This window comes from Dendropsophus ebraccatus, chromosome 4, assembly GCF_027789765.1.
Source record: "Dendropsophus ebraccatus isolate aDenEbr1 chromosome 4, aDenEbr1.pat, whole genome shotgun sequence".
Taxonomy (NCBI): Eukaryota; Metazoa; Chordata; class Amphibia; order Anura; family Hylidae; genus Dendropsophus; species Dendropsophus ebraccatus.
The window spans coordinates 56,971,990-56,995,378 of record NC_091457.1 but is presented as its reverse complement, the minus strand read 5'-3'; the positions used below and the strand labels follow the sequence as shown (position 1 = coordinate 56,995,378).

Here is a 23,389-nt window from a genome sequence, read left to right as displayed (position 1 = left end):
ATACTAAGATCCATTTTAAAAAATTCCCAAAGCCAAGTTGTAAAAAAAAATCCCATCCTTTTTTAAAATCGCTTTGTTAGTTTGTAAGCCAGATCTTTATAGAGCTCATAGTACGTCATGCCATTAAGAACTGTAGGTACTTAAAAACTAAACAGTAATATTAGCCAGGGATTTCATTTCAAGATTGTCTGTCATTAGAGATAATTACATTGCATGTATAAATGTAACATTACTACATCATGATGAAGACGACCTGATCTACCCCTGGCTTTGTCTCACAGCAATTTCTGAAATGTCATCTTATGATGTATGACTAGCAGCCTATAAACTTCCTCCTATCTAATAAAGCAAGGTACTTGTCTGTGTCTTGAGGTTGCATATTATTCTGCCTCATGACATTACCAGTGCACCAGAAAATCCCATCATATGTCCCCAATGCAAGAAAGATCACAAATCTGATTCTCTTCCTATTACTCAGAAACACATTTTATTTTTTTGAGGGACTGGGGAATGTGTGTAGAAAAATGGGTATAGGAAATTGGAGGAGGATGAAACTAATTATATTGATAAGAGGTTGTTGCTCTTCACGCCTTGGTTATCTTCTTTAACATAGTATGAACAGAAATAGAGTCACAGTCTTCCAATTATATCCAGTCTTGAAAGATTCAGGACAGTCATTCACGCATGATCATCCACATAAGTATTTCAGAATGTGCTTTCTGTTGACTGTTCAGCATGGTATTTCTTTAAGGCAATGGTGAATGTATATATATATATATATATATATATATATATATATATATATTAATGAAATAAACAGCAGAAAGGGGCAACCGGATACAAATACTTTAAGCTTATCCAGACATAAGGTTTACTAAGAGGATTAAAGAACAGGCATGCTAATTTTTCACATATAGTCAACATACAGAATGGGCTGATGACTGGTAAAAGATAAAAGTAGTGTTATTTCCCCTTCGACAGGCATGCCTACAGTTTGTAGGATTTCCCCTTTCCATTTCATTGTATAAAATGTCTTTACAGCAATTGGATTGGTTATGAATAGGTCTACACAAGTTCATAATGCTAATACGAAAAGCCATTGGACAACCTGAGCCTGGGCCCCAGTCTTCTTAAACTCTGTAGCAGCCACAGGGGCAGCTTCTGTGGTGGTTACCTTTGGGTTCATCATGTAAATATAAACATTTTAGATGTGTTTAATAAATCCTGAACATTTAAAATCTGTTTATGAATGACAGAACATAGAGTAAGACCCTGGTAGGAACAAAAAATGCAGCACACCATGAATTCAAGACAAAACACATACACTTGCAGAAAATGACCCGAACCTAGGTTAGGGCCAGTGAAATCAATGAGGTCTTTGTCTGTCTGTGCATATATATACGTCAGCATCTCATTTGCACAAAATGCTGATAGAATGTACAAAATGAATATGAACCTATCCTTACATAGAAAAAACTATTTGAAATGTCTTTGATAGGTTGTCTTTGATATGTCCTACTGGTATACAGGGGCATGATGAAGGGGATTCCTTGCAGGGGACCCTCTCTTCTAGCTAGTGCTGCTAAGAGTAGCACGGTGGTATATATCATGCATTAGACCGCAGCAGAATTCTGTCACTAGCTGCAAAGTCTTTCATCAGACCTGTGGTGATCAAGTACAGGAAAAGAACAAGTGCATGGAGACTCAGTAAGTAAAGAAGCTGAGGATGGAGCCAGGAATGAGTTAAAGGTACCATATGCACCACATCCTCAGCCAAGTCCTTCCAGCTGATCAATATCAACTTGTAAGTTATCTGCACTAAACAGATGTCCATAATTCATTCACACAATGGTCTGAAGGTAGAATCAATAGCCCAATGAATGCAGCTTTCTGGGGAGCAAAGCTCAGCAATTCCACTTATACCAATACTTATCCTGTATAGACCAAAACATCATATTCAGAAGTAGGGGCATGACCTCTGTATGAATGGGAAAAATAGCTAAATATTTGCTAATTGTAATGTGCAATTTCCATGAATACTGTATACCTTCTTCTTCTTCTTCCTTAATATGTCTACAGTTGCAGAGCTGTGTGTGTGTGTGTATTTTGATGTGGCAGAGCTGGGTGTGTATTGTACATGCACTAGAGCTGGGTATGTGTGGGTATAATGTTCTGTCATGGAGACTTTAAAAGTAGCACTGTCATTTCAATAAACTTTTACCCCTTCATTACATTAACCCCTTCACTGCTTTAGACCACCATCTATGGCGGTATCAATGTTTTCCAGGCGGTATTCTGTTCTGTGTTTTGTTTTTGCAGTGTGTGAACACTCACTGTGTTTGGAGACACACCCAACTTCACCTGCTGAATTCTGTCTGGCCATGTTATGGTTAATTTGTGTTTGGTTCTGCTGTGACTGACAAGTATTCCTGCCAGTGGATCTGTTTTGTTTTCAGCTGTCTGTGCTTGGAGATCAGGGGAATGGTCCAATGATGTTCTGGACCAGAACCCTGACCTCCTATATAACTAACCTCAGTCTGAGCACTCATTGCTGGTTATTGACTTTGTCTCTGCCCGCTTGTATCTTCTGTGTATTTGCTATCCCTGATCTTTGCCTTATTCCTTGACCTCCCTTGCTTGCCGCCTGCCCTGACCATATTGCCTGGACTTTGACTACGTTTATTGGATTGTGATTTTGTACCTTTGCTGCCCGATTGTTGTGACCCAGACTGTGTACCATTCTTTATTGTGTTTTGTCTGTCTGTCTTGTCTTTGTGTCCCACCTAGCCGCCATCTTAGGGCGGATTGTGGCAAGTAGGCAGGGATAGTGGGCTGGGTTCAGAGTCAGGGCTCACTGTCTTGTTTTGTCCTGCTGTCCAGTTCCTGACATCACCTCTCGCCAATAAGATTAACTTTGGAGAAAAATAACTGTAGGCCAAATCAGTGATTGTCCCACAGCTATAGCACGTATATGGCCAGATTTGCACAGGGATAATACATTTCTGGCTAGTATTAATGCGCTCTCGGTACAATAGCTCATACAATACAATAGCTGATGAATTTCAATTAACAGAAAGTTAAAAAAAAAAAAAATTATAAAATACAAAGAAAGTATACATAGGTATCTGTTTCTATATTGGCAAGAAAAAGAGTAAGGATTTCTCTTTTAAGACTTTTTAGTACTTTTGTAAAAGTTAGTGAATGCCCTCAAGGGACCGTATGTTCATTACAATACAATAGCTGATGAATTTCAATTAACAGAAAGTTAAAAAATATATATATATATATATATAAAATACAAAGAAAGTATACATAGGTATCTGTTTCTATATTGGCAAGAAAAAGATTAAGAATTTCTCTTTTAAGACTTTTTAGTACTTTTGTAAAAGTTAGTGAATGCCCTCAAGGGACCGTATGTTCCAGCAGGCATTAATAAGCAGCAAGAACCACTTTCCATACTCCGAGCAGCAGTGGCTAATGAGAGAACAGGTTAGACTAAGGCATGGATTTATCAAAGCGGCTAGCTTTAACAGGTTTCCTCTTTATACACACTGTGGTTTGGAAGTGTCAGACCTTATAATCTTTTGATGATTTTAAGGAAAAGTATATTGAAAAAAATGCAATAAAAAGGAAGAGTCCCGGGAGGTGATCTATAAGGAAAATACTTGTTTGTTTTTTTTTGCCCTACTGAGAACCTTACATCTTTTCATGGTATATTGTCATCCGTGCAGTGGGTTTGAGGATATAGGTCCAATTCTAGCCAGGGCAATATATCCCGAAGCAAACACAAGACGTTTAATATTGGGTTTCCCAATACATTGGTGCCCACCGTCTTACAAAGATTACAATATTCCTTGGCTCCTTCCTCTACCAAACTTACTATGCCTACTTTCTATATCTTCTGCATCACATTTTTACATAATGTAGTTAAAGGGGTTATCCAGAAAGCAGGAAAGGCCCTATCTCTTCTGCTCTCCGCTGCTCAACTTCCTCCCTCTGACTGTCTCTTGAGCTAACTTCCGAGATGGGAAGGGGGTAGGAGCATGTTATGGCAGTGCATTGGCATGGCATTGTGTGCTGGTGAAATCACGTCCACACGCAATGTCCAATAGTTGCTCAATGGTACAGTGTTATCATCACATACAGACAGAGAGTGGAAGTGGGGCACTGGAGAGCAGAAGAAACAGCTCCAGAGAGCAGAAGAGGGAGGACTTCTGCTCTCCGGATAACTCCTATAAGTGGTTAGTGACAGTATTCATTTAATCATATTCATGTACCCTTTTTGAATACCTAGTATTTCTATTATCTTTCTTTAGCCAATCACAAAGTATAACCCCAAGCAAAAATTTTGTAATCACTGCACTTAAAGGACATTTCTCCATCTCAGAACAAATTATAGTAAATTATATTAATTTATGGTATGTGTTTTTTTCATATCAAAGAGAAAACATTGGGGATTGTATGAAAGATGCATGAGGATTGGATGAAAGAGATATTCAGTAATGAATCACCAATCTACATTGGCCAAGGAGTGGTTTAATGAAACATATAAAGGTTACCTAGTACATAGTATTATGATGCATCTTGCCACAGAACAGAGTATTACATTTTTTTAGTGGAGGCATGTCCATGCCTCAAACAATATAGGCCATCAGAGAAGCACTAACTGGGATATTCTGGTTCCATAATTTTATCATCTTCTATCATCTATCAACTTCACTTGTAAAAACAGGAACCAACAATTAAAAAAGTAATTGTTTTTATGGGAGGTTTGTGTCCCTGAAAAAAATCTAAAACTTAAAAAATTTAATAAAAACTCTGTCGATATTGTAGTGTGTGGAACTGTCCAAACTATAAAAAGATAATTTTATTTATTTCTTAGAAAACATGGAATAAAAAGCAATCAAAAAGTTTAATCTACCACAAAAGGATGCTAATAAAAATGCAGATCATGGCACATAAAACAAAAGCTTATACAGCTCTGAAGATGCAAAAATTTAAAACATTTATAGAGGTCATAATATGTCAATGCAAAACCATAAAAGCCATACCTTTTTAAATGTAGTAAACCATAGCAAAAACTATATAAATTGGTTATCACTGTAATCGTACTGACTAAAGATGAGCAAATTTACAATACAAACTAAGTGAATCACTTTGGTAGCTCGGCAGTGGACTTATCAGCCGGCTACCTTTGAAGGCTAGGTGCCTGGAAAAGCTGGATACTTCTCCCAGGACTGGATCCAGTTTTTGCTAGCACTGGGGACGGAGCGGCGCAGACTTCAAAGGCAGATGGCTGATAAGCCTGCAATTCACTTTGTTTGTACTGTAAATTTGCTCATCTCTAATGCTGACCCAAAGAATTCAGTTACCATGTCAGTTTTACCACAAGGTAAACAGCATAAAAACAGAACCAAGAAAGTAAGTCGCAGTTCACTCAGCTCTACCTACAGCACGCATTTTTACAATTTTAACTGCAGAACATATATATAGAATTGTGCAGCAATATTACTGAAAATTACTCAAGCACCAATCCATCAAGATGTGAACCAAGAACCTCAGTTGTGGCAAAGTCATCATGGTTGTCCATAATTTAACAATAAAAAATGACAGTTCCCTATGTGATAAATAATTGAAAAAAAAAACAATAATAGGTGTTTTATTTCCATTGTTCCAGCACTCACTAGTTTATATACAAGAAGAGATGATGTGTGTGGAGCTTCGGGCTTGGTTCACACATTGTAGTTGTGATGAGGCCAAAACTATGCTGGCAAACCTGTTGGCAGGATCTTTAAATTGGCTGAAGCCAAAAACCGTTTCACATGGCCATTAACAATCAAGCTGCTTTTAGATTAAGTAAAAAAGAACAACAAATTGCACATTAGAGTAATTTTGGTGGCACCACGCGGCTCCAGTGTGTGAACCCAGCCTTAGTGGAGTTATTGAGAAAGTTTATTTAAATGGGAATGGTCATCAGCAATAAATGTCAAATTGGCAGGAGGATGATATTTTACTTCTTTGCAATGAACTTTATTTTTTTTTTTTGCCTGTATTCTGTATGAAATACAATGCTATACATACAGCCACTAGGTGTCTAAGTTACTGGAATACTGCAGCCGATGCTCCGGCCCTTAGGCCATTTGGTCTTTAGTAACAGCAAATTCAGGACCAAATGCAGGAAGTGATGTCAGTTGGCCCAGTGAAGATGAATGCTGATTGGCCAGCACCATGCACTGCTGCAGATCAGTTAATTAACTGATAAAAAAAAAAGCCCACCCACCGGCTAAGCGTGACATGTACAAGCATGAGCAGCACAATGGGGCGCCAAACGGGCCACTGGAGCAGCAAAATTAAAATCTAAATAGAAAGCAGATATAAGGCTAGCATTGGCTATATATTTGCTAATGTTTTTCTTGTTTTTTATATTGCGTCCATTTACATAGACCCATCCCCCACTCATACCTTCCCCATTTAGACTCCACCAACAGCTTCCCTCACTCACATAGACTCGCTAATGGCCTGACTCTTACATAGACCCTGCTTATGGTTCACCATGTTTCCATTCACATACAGTAGATCCCACTCATACACTCCCTACCCCTCTACACTCCTATAGACTCCACTTATGGCTCCCTTCTCATACAAAGACTCCACTCATGGTTCACTATACCTTTATTCACATATACCCCCACTCAAGGCCCCCTCTCTCATGTAGACACCACTCATAGCCCCATTCTCTCACATTTACTGCTGTCCATGGCTCACTCCCATACAGAGACTGCTGCTCAGCCCCATTCAAACATGCCTCCATCTCCCCCTTTTTCTCACAGGCTTCCACAACTACCCTGATTACCTCCCCCTCCTCAGTTTTCCTGTAACTAGAGCTGAGAGAACCTTTGATGACCTGACTAGAGACCTTTGAGTTACTAATCTGCAGCTAGAGCTGAAAGGACCTTTAAAGTGATACTCTCACCTCCCCACCCCCTATTACTCTATGTGCGCTTTTCTGCACGATCCACAAGTTTAGATGCTGCACATATATGCCCGTATATCACTTGTCTGTGTCTCCTTTCTGCTTCATTTCATTCGTGGTCAGTGTCCCCTAAGTGGGGCTTCACAGCAGTTGGGTCTCCTCTCCATAGCGCATGTTGCCTGACTGCCATGAAGCCCCGCTTGGGTGACACTGTCCACCGATGAAATGAAGCGAAAGTAAGCGGGGTGACAGTATCACTTTAATCATATCATATGATTAATATATGTTAAATCTTTAGCATGTTTCATCATCATAAGGCTGTATCATTGCTTGTATCCTTAGTCATTTCTGAACTTTTTCTTATTACTAAGCCTGAGGGTTCTCTACACTTACACATGCTACTTATTACACTGAATACAAAATACATGGGAAATAAAACTGTCAAAATTTGGAGAATATGCAGACATTGTACAATGTCCGCAAAGATTGAGCGATAAGATAAGAGCGATATAAATTACTGCACAGAATCGGCTCAGCTGCAACGCACTTCTTGCCTCAGGGAGCAGACACCCCTAAATACAAGCACACTGAAGGTGCACAATTGAGCTGTACTTCTTTTCAGTGAAGTTGTCACAAGACATAATGGTTATTGTTCTGTCCCAGGAAAGATAAATGGCTTCTGGCTAAATCCACAGTTAATGGAGTCCCAGGGAAAGAACACTTCATGTTTATGTGAGAGAAGTCATCTCTTCTTTCAGACTGTGATACTGGCATACATAATCAGACAGAGCATATCCATCCTTTGAGAGAAAGTATTGTTGGCTTTACATCACTAATGGATATGATAGTACTGCTTACTATCCTCAGTACTCTTGAAGGTGTGATGCACACGGCCACATTTAGATGGCCTCTAAATTGGGTGCAAATACATTGATACCTCGGTTTAAGAGTAAGTTGGATTGAGAGCGTTTTGCAATAAGAGCTCACAGTTTTTCAAAATTGTTACTTGGTTTAAGAGCATTGCTTTGGTTTAATAGCTCCCTATACTGGGTGGGAGGGGGAGTGGGGGAGGGGCATGGTCTGCATGGAGTGGTCTACAGCCCTGTACTCTGACCCAGGAAGTCTCCCTCACCTTACAAATCATAACAGATCCACTTCAGGCTGGGGCTTGCATCAATGGACAGGACTGTGGAGGTAATCTCTACATAGCTGTAACTCCTCTCTCCCAGATGCAATTATTTGTCAACATCTGCCCTGCTCATTCCTTCATGCTCCCTGTAGTCTCTGTCACTCAGCTATACACACTGCAGTATAGAAAAGTTTCTGTCACTGTCCTCCTGCACAGCTCTGCGATTCTCACTTCCTGATTGGTCCATGCTGAACACCCCCCTTCCCCACTGCTGTCATGTGACCACACAGACCTCTGACAGCAGCCCTGCTTCTCTATTCTTACCTGTTGTACTACGCTACTGCATTATGGGGATCTGCAGCTCCATCCTATATCTACAAACTGATGCTGTTTTTTCAGGTTTATACACTTACTATACATTATACTCCACATGCTGATTGCTATACTCTCCAGTAACTTATAATATGACATATTCAGGGGTGTGAAACCAATTGTCTGCATTTCAATTATTTCTTATGGGAAAATTTGCTTTGCTTTACGAGTGATTTGGATTACAAGCACAGTCCCGGAACAAATTATGCTCGTAATCCAAAGCACCACTAAATATAAATTTCTAATAATTAGATATGGAACAAAATTTGTGTCCACTTTTTTTTTTTTTAAATGTCACCTGGTTTATGAATAAATTTAGTTTGAATTATATTTAATACATTAATATGTACAAAGGGAAGTCATTTGCCTAGGGGGTGCATAGCCAAGTGACTTTATCATAGACAGTAGGTCCTGTCTAGGTCAATCATACATAACAATAATGTTCAATCATGGACAGCAGTTTCCCTGCGGCTCTCTGCTGTGGCTGTAGATGCAAGCCTGGGAGAGAAAAATGCTTTTGTGCTCTTACTATATACAAAACAAATGAATCATAGTTGAAAGGATGCCGATACATAGATCACCGGTAAATACCTAGGATTCTGATATGTAGAGATCCCATTGGATTATATACTGTTTTGTATGATTTAATAGCCACTACAAACGTCCAACAGCCCCACTTCACTTCAATGCGAGAATTTGCAATTGGCAGAAGGTTGGCAATCTTGGTCACTCTGCAAAAGTTCTAAAACAGTTTTATACCCAAAGCAACAAGATAATTTTTTGTAATTTTTCAGATTTGTTCTGATAGCTTTACATGAGTTATATTTTTGACCAATTTTAAATAATCTTTTCTTTCTTTCTCTCACTGCAGAATACCTTGTGCAGATATGAAGGCTTCAATCAAGCGATGACACACTTCTGGCCACAAAAACATTCATGTCCTAGCTATATTTTTGGTTCTGGTGACATGTCAAGGTGATATTTGCCAGAAGTGCAAATTACTTCATTTTGGAGGGGGGGCTTGGAGGTGGATGTTGCCTTCTGCCCCCTTCATTTGTATAATTCAATAAGAGTGACATCATGCAAAAGCTCCCATGAAGAGGACACCACTGAGCTGAGATGGTTTTGCACACTTCCCCCTTCCCCAGTAGCTTCCTTTCATTCCTCCACTCCCTGTCTTGGGCACTAATTTTTCCATGCTTCTGGCTTGGAGATCGTCTCCTAGCCTCTTTTCTGCCAACCACCTATGAGAAACGTCAGCGGTCCGATGATCCCTGTTACTTCCAGGCACTTTGTATTATCATCACTACCCCGATTTACTTGGCCTTGCTTGTCTCCTCCCTCCCTTTTGCTTTTATTGGATTCCTGGTATGGTCACCTCTCCAAGCTGTTCGTAGACCTTATATCTACTCTCGACTCCAAGACAAGGCCAGGGCCAGCGGAGCAAAGCTGCTAACAGAATGGAGAGCCACAAGCAGTGCTAAGAGCTTTTGCTTTGGCTCTGCCAATGTCTGCCTGTTGCCTGACTCACTGGCCAGGTTTACTAACCTCTTCAACACTCAGGCACGGGCCAAAGAAATTGGAAGAAGAATACGCAATGGTGCCAGTAGACCTCAGATCAAGATTTACATAGACTCTCCAACCAACACATCTATCAGTGCTGCAAGCTTTAGTAGCCTAGTTTCCCCACAGGGAACAGATGTCACCCATCGAGCAGTCAATATGGGTATGAAGAGAACTACATCCATGGAATACAAAGTAGATAATTCTGGGGAGAATAGTAATGAAGAGGGAAGGGATGGGAAAAATGGTGGGGATATGGGTGAAGGGGAGGATGCATGTATTATTCGAATCAGTGGGGAGGACAGTGGTCACATATCCGATACGGAGCCTGATCCTATGGGCGGACACGTCAATGTGGCCTGTTTGGCTGAAACAGAACCGGACTTTCAAAAAAGCCCAACCTCTAACCATAAGCACAGGGAAGGGGATGGCGGAAGTCTGGACAGCTGCACCACCTCCCGTGAATCCCTAGTCAAGGGCAGGGTGGCAGATGGAGCTACTGACCAAAGCAGCATTAATAACAAACTTCTCTACAAGGCATCCATTATTAAAAAAGCTGCAGCTCGTAAAAAAAAGCATTCAGATGATATCCTTGACCACGAAATCTCTGCCTTCTTCCCAGCTAACTTGGACTTCCTCTGCCTCCAGGAAGTATTTGACAAACGGGCCGCTGAGAAGTTGAAAGAACAATTACACTATTATTTTGAGTATATTCTATATGATGTGGGGGTCTACAGCTGTCATGGCTGCTGCGGCTTTAAAGTCCTGAACAGTGGGCTTATGTTTGCTAGCCGCTACCCCATACTGGACGCTACCTATCACTGTTATCCCAATGGGAGAGGAATTGACGCGCTGGCCGCCAAGGGAGCTCTGTTTATTAAGGTGAGTCACTGTGTATTATACATGGGCTGCACAATATATTTCAATGCTGTCACTGTTCTGCATAGTCCTTGCAGTGAGCAGACTTTCAGACGCTATTTGATACAGTTTTAATAGCACAGACAGATATAAACTGGTACTCAGATTGATGTATGTAACACTTAATGAAATCTGAATACATTCATCATTGAATTTATGGAGGTGGAGGTTAAAATGTCCATGTATCAGATGTTTCCATAAATCATTTTATAAGCTGATAAACATCACCGATCATCTAAATGATTTTCAGACTCTGCTGTTTTAACTGTAGCTGCTTTTTTCCAATTACTATATGTTAGAAGAAAAAGACATTTTGTGGTGCAGTGTACTCACAGAGCTATGGAAACAAATTTATTTTGTTGCCAAGATGACTATTGATTATATGGGATTTGATCAGTCACGAACTGTACACTATTAACAATGTTCCAGTAGAAAATTCAATTATTGCCTAATTTTTGTCCCAAGGGAGAATTGTTCGCTGCTTAAAATGTTTCTGAAGTTCTTTAACTGACCTATCAAAAGCTTGTAAAAGTAAAAACCAATGTTTTATATCTCCCTACTACTAAAAGATTTCCTGTCCAAAGTTCTGTCAGGTGCAATGTTATCTCCAACATGGACGCCACTTGTCTGTAAATTCCAAGCCCATAAAAACTAGGAACTTTTTGTTTTGTGTACGTGAAAAAAAAAAATCGATTTTTAAAGGTGTCATTTCAGTGAGTAATTGTAAGTAAACTTTTTATATACCTGTTTAGTTAAATGTTTTTTTTTTAATAAGGTTTGATTCACACTGCCATTTTTACATATTGACATTTAACATATACAGTGGTCCCTCAAAATACAATATTAATAGGTTTCAGGACAACCATTGTATGTTGAAACCATTGTATGTTAGAAAAAAAAATTAAAGGAAAATAAGCAGCTAACTAATATGGATACAGCAAGTCCTTACATATAACAGTCAGAAAGAGCTACAAGAGACTCTAAATTTCTATGTAGAGGAGTGGAGTATTTTCAGGGTCCTGTACAGATCACACAGGGTCATGGAAAAATAAAATGAAGCCACCCTCAACTGGTGCCCAAAGGCTCAACTCATCCTGGCCCAGGTAAAGGGCAGTACAGGACATGTAATATCACACTGTACTGTAGAGAGGAGATACTAGACACACACAGCAGTACAGGACATGTAGTATCACACTGTACTGTAGAGAGGAGATACTAGACATACACAGCAGTACAGGACATGTAGTATCACACTGTACTGTAGAGAGGAGATACTAGACAAACAGCAGTACAGGACATGTAGTATCACACTGTACTGTAGAGATGAGATACTAGACACACACAGCAGTACAGGACATGTAGTATCACTCTGTGCTGTAGAGAGGAGATACTAGACACACAGCAGTACAGGATATGTAGTATCACACTTTACTGTATAGAGGAGATACTAGACACTAGGGGCGGAACGGGGGGCAGAACGGGGGGCATGGACTCAGAGCTCGCAGCGGAGCGCACAGGATTTATGCAGAGGCAGTCCGCCTCTACATAAATCTCTGTAGTGTCTGAGCTACGGGGACATTTTTAAGTCCGGCGCAGAAAAGCAGGACTTTATAAATGTCCCCCTATGTGTTAAAATACACAAAGATTTGGTCGCCCACATTTTTCTTAATGTTAAAAAAAAATGTACTGAAATGAATACAGTGAAAAGGATGCAAAAAGGCAGTGTGAACCTAGCCGTAGTGGAACAATTAAGAAATCAGTTGGACTATCAAATAATGAAAGAATCCCAAATGTAACAACAATAGCTTATGAGTGCAGTTAAAGCTACAAAGAGTGTGGAATATATTTATATGCACATACACTGTATGTAGAGAAAGAGAGAGAGGGAGCTAGCCATAGGAATGCATAAAAACCAAAAGGAGCAAAAACAACCCTAATTAACACCATATATCTAAAACACATCAATACCATTATGAATACAACATGTTAGAAAGACTCTACAGCTTTATCCAAAGTTTAAATAGAATAACAAGACATGGGGGGGATACTGTAGACACATACAGCAGCAAAAAGGAAACATACATCAGAGAACAATATAGAGGTCGAAGTAATGGTCCTAGATCATATGGAATTTGTTCAGTTGGAAAGATGAACAATCCTGGATTCTATTAAGTAATTTGGACTGAGAAGGCACTGCTCGATTGTTCCAATGTCAATCAAACATTTAGCAGGATTTATAGTGCCCAGAAGCAATCTGATAGCAGATTTGTGAAGAAGTTTGGTAGTTATATTATGGAGGTACTTGTAGGCATCCAGAGAGATCAACTTTTGAATTACCCCATGAGGCAGATCTCAAAGCCTCTGCCAATACAGGACACTTTAGCCAGTAGTAATTATGTGGAAAGGGTCATACTCAAGTAAACTGTAGTGGGAGGGAGAGTAGAAAGTTTACATCAAAAGCAGAACATCTCACTGAATAGGAGAATAGAGATAGGTGGAGAAGAGGAAAGAGCTCTCATTGGTGCACAAATCACAAAGCAATAACCACTTGAGTACTACAGCTGTGCAATACAAAGGTACAAGACATACATACTAGCGACATCTAGTGGCAAAACTTAGGTACTACTTCATCACCATTTTTACTTAGAATACAGGCTTTTGCAAGGGGTGTATACACTAATAACACCCCGGGTAGGACACCACAATAGCTGATGCAATATCGGCCATGTAAAACAAGTCCTCATTTACAGACCAATTACAATCCTTCTTTAAAATATATTTGTATTCCTGGGGAAAACACTCACAAACAGGACAAGCTGTAGGGCGAGTCCTGTTCTAGAGCCACAACCGACAACTATTAATATTGCCCCAGAGATACACTGTAAGGAATCTCAGATGTGCTTCTAATTCCCCAAGTCGGTGACCTGCTGTGGCTGGAGCGTGATGCACACCTCTCCTGAATTGATTTTATCTGCCTGAATGTGAGAAGATGCGATTGATCAGGAAGTTTAGGAAAAGTATGAACTCTACTTGTTCAGTAAGTGACATATGGAGATAATATAAGACAATAAGAAGAAAATTGTTCTATGAAAAAATAGCTTTTTGTTAACCTTCAGCTATCTGTTGAAAAATTAGTTGTACAGTTGCAACTTATTTATTTAGACTGAGAATGTATTTAGACTTTAGATGGGTCTCCTAAATTATTACATTTACAATACAGGTAAAGATCCGTCTCTGAGCATACATGACCATCATGGTCAAAACTGTGTATTAAAGGGGAACGCCCAATAAGGAAAACTTGTTTTCTATTAAAAGTACATTAAAAGTTATACAGATTTGTCTATACAATGTATTTCCATATCTGTGCGGTTCTGCCACACTTGTAGCTGATTAACATCCAGAAAGTGAAGGAAACTGGCCTCTGTGCCAATTCACATTGTCTCCTGCTCCCTCTGCTATTTCCCTTTAGGAGACAAAGATTTAATGCCTCTGTCTTACATTGTGTGTGTTTGCTGAGCACAGGCTGATGATGCAGACAGGGGGCAGGGCGTGATGTCACAGGAGGCTTGGCTGGATGCCCTGAGTGATTCATCATCTCTAACCAGCCCCCTACTACACCTGAGCAGCAAGGAATGACAGAATGAAAGTTGCTGCACCTTTACTGATTGTGCAAAAATCTGCAGTGAAAATTAGGGCTGTGTTCACACATGCTGCACAAAAATGATGCAGTAACATAATTACATGATGCTAAATGGCAGAGAGGATGAGAGCCGGCATTGCCAATCTCACCTGGACAAAAAACAAGGCATAAACAGTATATGCCATGTAACATAATATCAGATGAAGTCATTATTGTGCGGCTCACCCTCAAAGATAAAAATGCTCAATCATAATATGTGCGTAGAGATTAAATGAAAAAAAAAATTAAATTAAATGTAAACAGTTCTTTACTTTATTCCAATATCGGCGTTACAGGTAGTATCTTTTTCAGAGTGAAAAATTAGTTTATGAGGAGTAGGGAAGCAGCAAAATGAGCCTGATAAGTGGAAAAAAGAAACATTTTTCTTTATAAAGACCCTAAATACTAAGGTTCTAAATACTGCAATGTCATATGAAATTGCTTTTGGCCACAGTATGTTAAGGACACACAGTGACCAAGATTTACCAATTTGTCTGAGACAAAAATGTGTCTTATTTTTTTCTTAGATAGATAGCAACCAATCACAGCTCATTTCGAGAAATTAAAGCTGGGCTGTGATTGGGTGCTGTCATAGGCGTGGAGTAACAGCATTATATTGTAATGCACAGCAATTTCACAGAACAGGTAAAGGTATCTAGTGCTGTCACTGCCAAAGAGTAAGGACCATATGCTGTATTCATGTTTTCCAGGCAGGCCCAGGGCTGCATCCATCTTCTCCAGCCACTGGGAGTCACATGCAGAATGTTCAGGGTTATGCAAACCTGAACTTATTGTAGTTTTGCTCAGCTCTAAGGACCACAGCAATGTCAAAGCATGAGGATAATTTATGTAAATTATAACAGAGTACAGGAATAACATTTGCTATGAAATCTCAGGAAAGGGCTATTGCACAGAAATGTATTGGGTTAAAAAAATAAATAAATACCATAACCATACAGGGTTAGTAAAAACTGTTGTAGTACATCACTTTGATGCAGTGATGTCCAACATGGATAATGAAATCAGAATGTTAAAAAAAAGTGATGTCACAGCACAAAAAAAAAAGAATGACCTTTTGTCAGACCTGGTAAAAGGCGGTTTTAAAAATTGTTTAAGAGTCATGATAAATGTGGCGCAGGTCATGTTGTTTAGAGCAAATGGCAATAGTAAATTGGTGTCAGTGTGTTTGAGGTGCATCTTGGCTGCCCCAGTAGTAGAGCACTGCTAGTGGTAAACTAGTATTAATAAGCCACTTTTAGGGCCCTATTCCACTGGACGATTATCGTTCAGTTTATCGTTAAATCGTTCAAATCTAAACGATAATCGTTCGGTTGAAATGCAGTTAACGATTAACGACCAAAAGAGAAATCGTTGATCGCTTTATAAGACCTGGACCTATTTTTATCGTTGCTCGTTCGCAAAACGTTCGCAAATCGTTCGCATTGAATAAGACCTCGTTCAGTTGTTTGCAGTAGATACGAACTCAATAGCGAAGAAATAGCGAAGAAAAAACGATCGCAAATACGAACATAAGTAACGATTATCGTTCCATGGAAATGAGTGAACGTTTTCAGGTCTTTCACAATAGCGGTCACTTGAGATCGTTAATCGTTAACGATTATGCGAATGATAATCGTCCAATGGAATAGGGCCCTTAGGCTATGTTTCCACTACCGGCGTCATTATCAATAGAGGGGCACTTTTTCCCAAAAAACGACAGCACGTTCCAGTAGTGGAAACATAACTGATTTCAAGACTGTTGTGGGCTTAATATTTCCGTATTAAGGGTGTGTTCACACCCAGTACTTCCATCCATTAACCAAGACCAGGAATGGAACTGACAGGGAAAAATTATAATGGAAAGACTTGCACAGTTTCTACATTTTCTGTACTGTATACAGGGAAACAACATGGTTCTCATATATAATAGTCATGTTGTTGCCCCTCTGTATATATGAGACATGTTGTTTTGCCCTTCTCTATATATAAGCAATGTTGTTTCCCTGTATATTGTATTATACAGTATACAGGGAGACAACAATGGAGTGATATATACACACTCAGGAAGAAGATAAGTATATAATACACTGCTGTATACACTGAATGGAGAGATATATACACTCAGGAGGATAAGTATATAATACACTGCTGTATACACTGAATGGAGATATATATACACTCATACAGTAGGAGGATAAGTATATAATACACTGCTGTATACACTGAATGGAGATATATACACACTCAGGAGGAGGATAAGTATATAATACACTGCTGTATACACTGAATGGAGATATATACACACTCAGGAGGAGGATAAGTATATAATACACTGCTGTATACACTGAATGGAGATATATACACTCTCAGGAGGAGGATAAGTATATAATACACTGCTGTTTACACTGAATGGAGATATATATACACACTTAGAGGAGTTACACCCCTGATCCCCCCTCCCTGTTTACCAGTTCACCCACAGCCCTGTCTGCATCCCTGCAGAGAGCACTCCCATGATTAACACCTTCCCTGGTATCAGCACATACTCACTCAAGCTTTGTGCTTCAGGCCTCCAGCTTCTCCTTCCTCTCAGGGCTCTGCTGGTGACGTCACTCGTGCTCCGCACGGGAATGCAGGGGGTGAGAGAGGCCTCTAGTGACCGGAAGCAGAATGCAGCTTCCGGCCACTAGAGCGAGCTGTGCACAGCCCATATCTGCTCATCAAGAGCACTCCCAGTTAAAGGGCCAGGGAACATGTCACAGGGCAGGGGCCCCCTAGGATGCAAGGGCCCCCGGGCAGCCGCCTACCATGCCCAATGGGTAAGACGGCCCTGTGTGAACGCACCCTAAGGAAAGACAGGTACGCTCTAGGTTGCTGAATATATATTGTACATGCCAGTGACACAACTAAGGCCTTATTCACATCTTGTTTTTAGAGTTTGAAGTTTGTATACCTCTGGATAGCAGGAAAATATGACAACATGGTATAATCATGGCAGGCCTATATCCAAAGTATACTTTATTGTGGGGGCCTCAAAAATATGGACTATTGTGTAAGTCAGAGAAATGGAGGCTACATACAGTCCATTAATGTCAATTGGCTCTCTGCAAGTATACCTCAGTATATGTCGGCATATACTGGTGATAGACATCAGAAATAAGACGTGAATAGAGCCTAAGAATGATCATCAATTAAAGAAACCTAAACCTGAGGAACCTAGATGTGTTACAAGACCCAATGAAGGTAGGATAGCACAGGGTCAATATATCACAGTGAGTGATACCCCAGTGTGCAATATTAGAGCCACTGGGACCCCAGTGCACATATCACTTAATTGTCCTGGTGGGGTATCAGTAAGGTCACAAAAATCTGACAGGTGAGGTGTCCCATTGCTGTGCAGGAAGAATAGAGTATAGGCTGATGCTTACCTGCACCAGGTTCCTGCAGTACTTTGAAGCTGCTGCTTAGTTCTCTGGAGAGCAATAGGATGCAATAGACTATTTTAAGGTATCTGGGGACATTATATAGATGTTTTATGCCAACATTTAAGTGGTGATCTTTTACTTTTATAGTATGCAGAAACAGGGCCCACCCTGCATTTGATGTTGCCTTGTGCAGACCCTGCTGTTTGAATCCCATTTGTGTTGTGCATTGTCATACAGTAAATGTTGTGGGCTGAATGCTACAAAGGGGGTTTCCCTTAAGATAATTGCTTTTTTTTTAGACGGGTCTCATGACAATAAGTTGATCACATAAAGTGCCCATGCTTTAATCCCTGTGAATCTGTTGTAATCTGTGAAGAAACCTGGCAATAAATGGTCATTTTCTCTCGAGCACCACCACAGGGAACATTGACAGTCACACAAAGCCGATTCAAATCAATGATTGTCTGTGTTCTACAAAACAGGAGAGGTCTTCCACAATAAGTGAGGATCTTTGTAACTGCTCTTCACTCTACACGCTGATCCTGAGCAACCCACTGTCCTGTTACAGATGTGCCCTGTTTGCAGTCGCTATCATTTAAGAAATGTTTTGACATGTCACAGACACATCTGAAAAGTTTTGACCAGTCAGGGTCTGGGTGCTGAGATCCACTGATCACTTGAATGAATAGAGAGAAGTAGGGATGGTCCGAACCCTCCGAGGTTCGGATTCGTTTGAACCCGAACGCTCGGCATCAGATTCCCGCTGTCTGCCCGCTCCATGCAGCGGGTGGATACAGCGGGAGGACCGCCTGGAAAACTGGGATACAGCCTATGGCTATGGCTGTATCCCAGTTTTCCAGGCGGTCCTCCCGCTGGATCCGCCCGCTGCACGGAGCGTGCAGACAGCAGGAATCATTACCAAGAGTTCGGGTTTATACGAACCCGAACCAAACTCGGTTCGGACCATCCCTAGAGAGAAGCACTCAGCTAAGCATGTCTCTCCCTGGCTTTTTCCTCACTGTAGGAGATGCATTCTATAGAAATACTACACAGCCCATCTCCTACAGCAAGGAGAGAGACAGGTAGAGAAGTTCTTAGTTGGGTGCTTCTCCCCGCTTGTTCTAGTGATCTAGTCATCCTGATCAATCACATTTTTTTAAATGGCAGTAGCATTTTAACTGTTTAACGTGACATGCAGAAACCATCATGTACTTGATATCAAAAGAAAACAGAGAAGAATTATGTCATAACTAGAGAGATGTACATTACACACAAGGTACCACTGTACACATTAATAAACATTAACAGATAACACCCCACCATCTGTTCTCTGTTAAATATGCTTCCCTCAGCACTTAATAAGTCTGCAGCTGTTGCTGATATTTCAACACCTCCATCACCTTTATTAACACAGAATTCCCTAACTAGTTATATGAAAATGGGTTTTCAGAAAAAAAAAACTAATAACTAGAGATGAGCGAACCTCGAGCATGCTCGAGTCCATCCGAACCCAAACTTTCGGCATTTGATTAGCGGTGGCTGCTGAAGTTGGATAAAGCCCTAAGGCTATGTGGAAAACATGGATATAGTCATTGGTTGTATCCATGTTTTCCAGACAACCTTAGAGCTTTATCCAAGTTCAGCAGCCACTGCTAATCAAATGCTGAAAGTTCGGGTTCAGATCGACTCAAACCCAAACCCAGTTCGCTTATCTCTACTAATAACCCATTTAAGCACTGTAGAATTAAGTACAATATCACCATTGTTAGACTTACTAAAATGTTGCTATTTGGTACTAAGATTCAAAGAACACCAAAAAGAGAATCCTTGTCTCACACCCATCACTAAGGCCTGGCCCCCTCATATTTGCCTGTAGCATATGTATATGTAACCATTGAGTACTGATCATATGGTTTGTACCCTCATGGCATGGTTGACTTGGTCCTGATTATGGTGGTTTTAGAATCTCCGATCAGACATATACTGCTCCCTATGGATCTTTCGTTCAGTTACACTCCTCCACATGGCTCCTCCCCTTACATATACTGCTCCCTATGCCCACTTTATGCAATATGCTGCCTTCTATAGCCCCGTCTCACATAAACATTGCTTTATGGCCTTCACTCACATATCCTGCTCCCCAGGGCCGTATTACTAGCTGCCCTAGGCACTAAACCTGAAGACGCCCCATCTTAACTAACCAGTTAGCATCATGATTTTCTAAATTCTGAACATCATATTGATATCTGCTCAGTCTTAAGCCACGTTGACCACATGCAGCCAAAACCAGACCCTCATGCGATAGCCAATAGGCGTATGGCTGATAATCCTGGTAACAGCAGATGACGTGCATTTCTCCGCATGTAGAAATATTGTCTGAATCAGATTTTTCATAGTTTCTAACTTAAAACATAAACAAATTTCTACATTGAATCAATGATTAGAGCCGTCTGCATATTGTCTGAAGGAATTCTCACCATAGGATTGGTTGATTGGTAGGAAATAGCTTCAGGCGTCACATTTACCACCACCACACCAGACCTGACCAATACCACCATACTGTGACTGGATAACACCGCCATACCAAAACGGAACAATACCCCCATACTGTGACTGAATAACACCGCCATAAAAGACCTGACCAATACCACCATACTGTGACTGGATAACACAGCCATACCAAAATGGAACAATACCACCATACTGTGACTGGATAACACTGCCATAACAGACCTGACCAATACCGCCATACTGTGACTGGATAACACCGCCATACCAGACCTGACCAATACCGCCATACTGTGACTGGATAACACTGCCATACCAGACCTGACCAATACCGCCATACTGTGACTGGGTAACACTGCCACACCAGACCTGACCAATACCGCCATACTGTCACTGGATGACACCGCCATACCAGACCTGACTAATACCACCATTCCTCCCCCCTCCTTTTGAAAAAACACCAGATTTGCTGGCAAGTTTAAATGAGAGATGGGAGATGTTTTTTTCCCCTTGCTCCCTGATGCTGCCCCCCTACAAGGTGACTCAGGCATTACCTTCTCCTCTATGTACTGTACATTGTACCTGTAATGACATTATCAAGATGATCTTGCCAATAAAGTGTAACTTTGTTTGTGTAAAATCTGTTGGACCAACAGTACATTACTGCCTCTGCATTTATAGCAAAATTCAGTAACGTGCCAATGGTCCAATGGCTGTCTTAAGGCCCCTATTTAAGTCAGAAGCCCAGGTTGACCCCCACTAACACTGACCCTGATCATCACAGATGGGAACCCTTTACTATAATTCTATAATGTGTACAATGTTGTGATGGTTGATTCATTGCTCAAGTTCAAGAGGAGTCTGGATGCCCTCCTGGAAAAATTTTAGATGACAGGATATGGTGGAATGTTGTGCCAGGATTAAGTTATAGGTTAAACTTGATGGACTCAAACATAGTCATGCCCCTAAAAAAATCTGTATCAGAAATTCAAGGATATTATGGACATAACTGACCAGTACTGTCATTGTGTTACATCCCTGAGGTCCACAATTTCTTCTTTTTTGAGATTAGTGTAGTCCAAGCTTTTCTGACCGACTTTTAGTGTGTGATGTAGATTCCTAAATTTTTATGACCAAGAAGGGTCTGAAATTAATTTGTAATTGTAGGTGTAGTATACCTAAAAGCTGTTCTCTGTATTTTGGTATTTAGGTGCAGGTGGGGACCACTCCTCAGGACCAAAGAATTGTGGGATATGTCTCCTGCACTCACCTGCATGCTCTGTCAGGTAAGTCGATTGCCTGTATGTTCTAATAGAATTGAATGAATTCATTAAAACCACATGCATATATCAATGGGTACAAACAAGGATTAGCAATATACCATACAGTTTGAGAGCCATAGATATGCTAAGGAGGTGCTTTGGTGTGCTGGGGTTGGAGCTACTGCCCTTAGTGGATTGATCTAACCCAGCTGGCCCACCCCTTCTAATAAATATTGGGAAGGCACTCTGCTAATATTAGGAGCGGCAGGTCGACCGAGGCGCATCGGTGCACTGAGGGAGGTAGCCCCACCCCCAGGGAACAAGAACACCTCATTAGCATATAGTATAAACTGCTAATATCCTGAAAACTGCACCAAGTATGAGGTAAGAAACTTACCCTTATCCTTCCAGAGACAGCACCACTCTTGTCTTCAGTCTGGGTAAGGTTTTGCAAAAGAAGAGTCCGTGGAGTCTCAGTTACGAGTCTCAAAACACGGGAATAGCCAGATATCCCTCCAGGGGAGGGAAGCCTATTGCCAAGGGGGTGCCTCCCAGTGGGGAGATCACCAAACCACACTGATACGTAGCCCCTTAAGTCCCACTCGGTTGCAGGTATTGGAACATAAATAGGAAAATACCAGGGTGGCCCCTTTTGTGTCAAAGTCTAACTCTGTGGCGAGTATTGCAACATGACAAGGGTTTACCAAGGCAGGCATCCATCCACAGACGATTGTTTCGGGGTAGTTGCCCCTCGTCAGTGTGGGGTAGGATTCTGGCTTACAGGGGCAATGAAAAATGGGTAAGGTTTTGCAACTTAGTTCCATTGAAGTGAATGGAGCTTAATTGCAAACTAAACCTTAACTGGAGCCAACAGTCATGCTGTCTCTGGAAGAACATGGCCATCTTTTTGTAGCACTGGATTTCCCCTTGTGGTGGCAGTTTCCCTGTGTCTGTCCCCCATACCTCTGAGTCTAGTAGCTGTATCAGAGTGGAGTCCACACAGACAGGCTGCAGGGTTTAGACTGTGTTGGGATAATACAGACACGTATTTACATTACTAGCTCAGCTCCGTGACATTGTTTGAGGTCCCAATTTAAAATATGATGCGTGAATGTTTGGGGAGTGTCCATGTAGCAAAATACTGACGTTAACCAAAGCTCAATGCTGAGTTTTCTGTGTGTGGTCTGGTTGAGACATACTATATGTCTGTGAGTAGCATGGGCTTTTATGTCAGACAATAACCTCACCAGTAGTTTAGTGACTGCTGTATTTCAGCCACATAGATCTGCTATCTATCATGGTCATTCCCTTATAGTCCACTATAAATACAATGTTACCATGGGGAAAGTTACTTTTATTTGTAAATAGAATATATTTTAGCATAGAAATATGAGATTTTCATCTACTATATTAGCGGGACTGGACAGCAGCTGCAAGAGATTTAAAGGGCAGCATCTCCATGCCCTTTGATTCAATGAGAACTGTGTCAATTCTGCTAGGCTCCCCCACAGACAACAGCTGATCCCAGCAGCAGCACAACCTGTCACCAACCTATGAAGC

The 23,389-nt window shown here is 40.8% G+C and overlaps 1 protein-coding gene across 2 annotated transcripts in view; it reads left to right on the top strand.

Annotated features, from left to right (window-relative positions):
* SMPD3 (sphingomyelin phosphodiesterase 3) overlaps nucleotides 1–23,389 on the top strand; it is a 115,410-nt gene that overhangs the window by 80,714 nt on the left and 11,307 nt on the right. For both annotated transcript variants that reach the window (XM_069968417.1, XM_069968418.1), the window contains 2 exons: nucleotides 9,346–10,919; nucleotides 21,778–21,853. In XM_069968417.1, coding sequence (XP_069824518.1) covers nucleotides 9,594–10,919; nucleotides 21,778–21,853 — 1,402 coding nt within the window. In that variant the 5' untranslated portion in view covers nucleotides 9,346–9,593. The remainder of the gene's footprint in view (nucleotides 1–9,345; nucleotides 10,920–21,777; nucleotides 21,854–23,389) is intronic.